Source organism: Artemia sp. Qi Xiang Cuo, chromosome 19, assembly GCF_049724085.1.
Source record: "Artemia sp. Qi Xiang Cuo chromosome 19, ASM4972408v1, whole genome shotgun sequence".
Classification (NCBI taxonomy): Eukaryota; Metazoa; Arthropoda; class Branchiopoda; order Anostraca; family Artemiidae; genus Artemia; species Artemia sp. Qi Xiang Cuo.
In genome coordinates, this window is record NC_142812.1 from 18,515,352 (window position 1) to 18,516,567 (window position 1,216).

The 1,216-nt window shown below is 35.0% G+C and overlaps 1 protein-coding gene across 1 annotated transcript in view; it reads left to right on the forward strand.

Moving 5' to 3' along the window:
• Positions 1–1,216, forward strand: part of LOC148940572 (sodium-dependent dopamine transporter-like) — a 144,089-nt gene continuing 142,873 nt past the window's right edge. Inside the window, exon 1 of the mRNA XM_089105018.1 lies at positions 1–34. Coding sequence (XP_088961144.1) covers positions 1–34 — 34 coding nt within the window. The remainder of the gene's footprint in view (positions 35–1,216) is intronic.

Consider the following 1,216-nt stretch of genomic DNA (forward strand, 5'->3'; position numbering starts at 1 on the left):
ATGGAGACTGTGGCAATAACAGAGTGGGCTGCTGGTGGGTTTTTGAACTTTTGGTAGCATTGAGCTGATTCCCCCTGCTCTGTACCCAAATTCTAAATATAACTCGGTGTGAATGGAAATACTTACTGCTAGTCAAATCTCATCCGAAATATTTAATGTTAATTTTAATTAGGAAATCTTTTATGAAAAATAACATTTTTTTTCAGAATCATTGCCGTTAAATGCTGTATTTTTAATTAGAGAAAAACAACCTGCTATTTCCCGCAACAAACTATTCAAACAAGCGAATAAAATGCTTCTTTTTTAATACATTTTGCAGCTGATATGTGATTGTAGACGTTAAATTATATATTTTGAAATTTGATGCTGATGTTGCCAAGGCTGTATCCAATCTTCTTTTTTTTTGGGGGGGGGGGGTGAGGGGTTACATAAGGATTTTTTCCGGTGGGAGGGTCTACAAATAACTTTCAAAACCCAGAAAAATGTGTTTATATTCATTTTTGTTACGCTTTTACTAGTCGGAAAAAAATTTCGGAGGGGGGTTCAAAACCCTGATCCCCCTGGATACGGCCTTGAGTGTTGTTAATTCCAATGAATATGTGTATTCTTATTTTACCCCTCAAGGATCATTTTTAAGGCAATTTATATGTCCTTCAGGACCTAGGTTTATTCAGAAAAATTTAGAACTTAATGAAAAATTAAATGAGCCATCAAAGAAGAAAAGAGAGATTATTTTTGTATAATTGTATGGTAGAAAGTGTGCTTTAATTTCACTGTCTTACTGCTGCAAAGCACTTTCGTTAGTCAATCACATTATCCCTTAAGCACACGCCAGGTTAGGTCCAAATAATTTTCATTTTTAAGGGAATCCAAATCAAGGGAATCCAAATAATTTTCATTTTTATTACCTAATATGTTCTTTCTCTTGTACTCTTGTGTGAAATTTTAATTCAAATAACAGATTTTGTGCACCTAGATTTGAAAAAAAACCTTGTTTTGGTATTACCATTTAAAAAAGTAGGAAAAACAACACAATTTGTCACACCCCCTTTCAATCTTGAAATACATTTTTTTTTGTAGATGCTGAGAAAATCCTTGCCCTTCCTCCCCTCCCCTATCTTTTTTGTGAGGTGGCACTCCTGAGCGATTTTATGCAACGTCAGTGAAATTTTTCAGCCCAGACCTAGCTTGTTATGGAGGCGGATGGAGTTCGTCG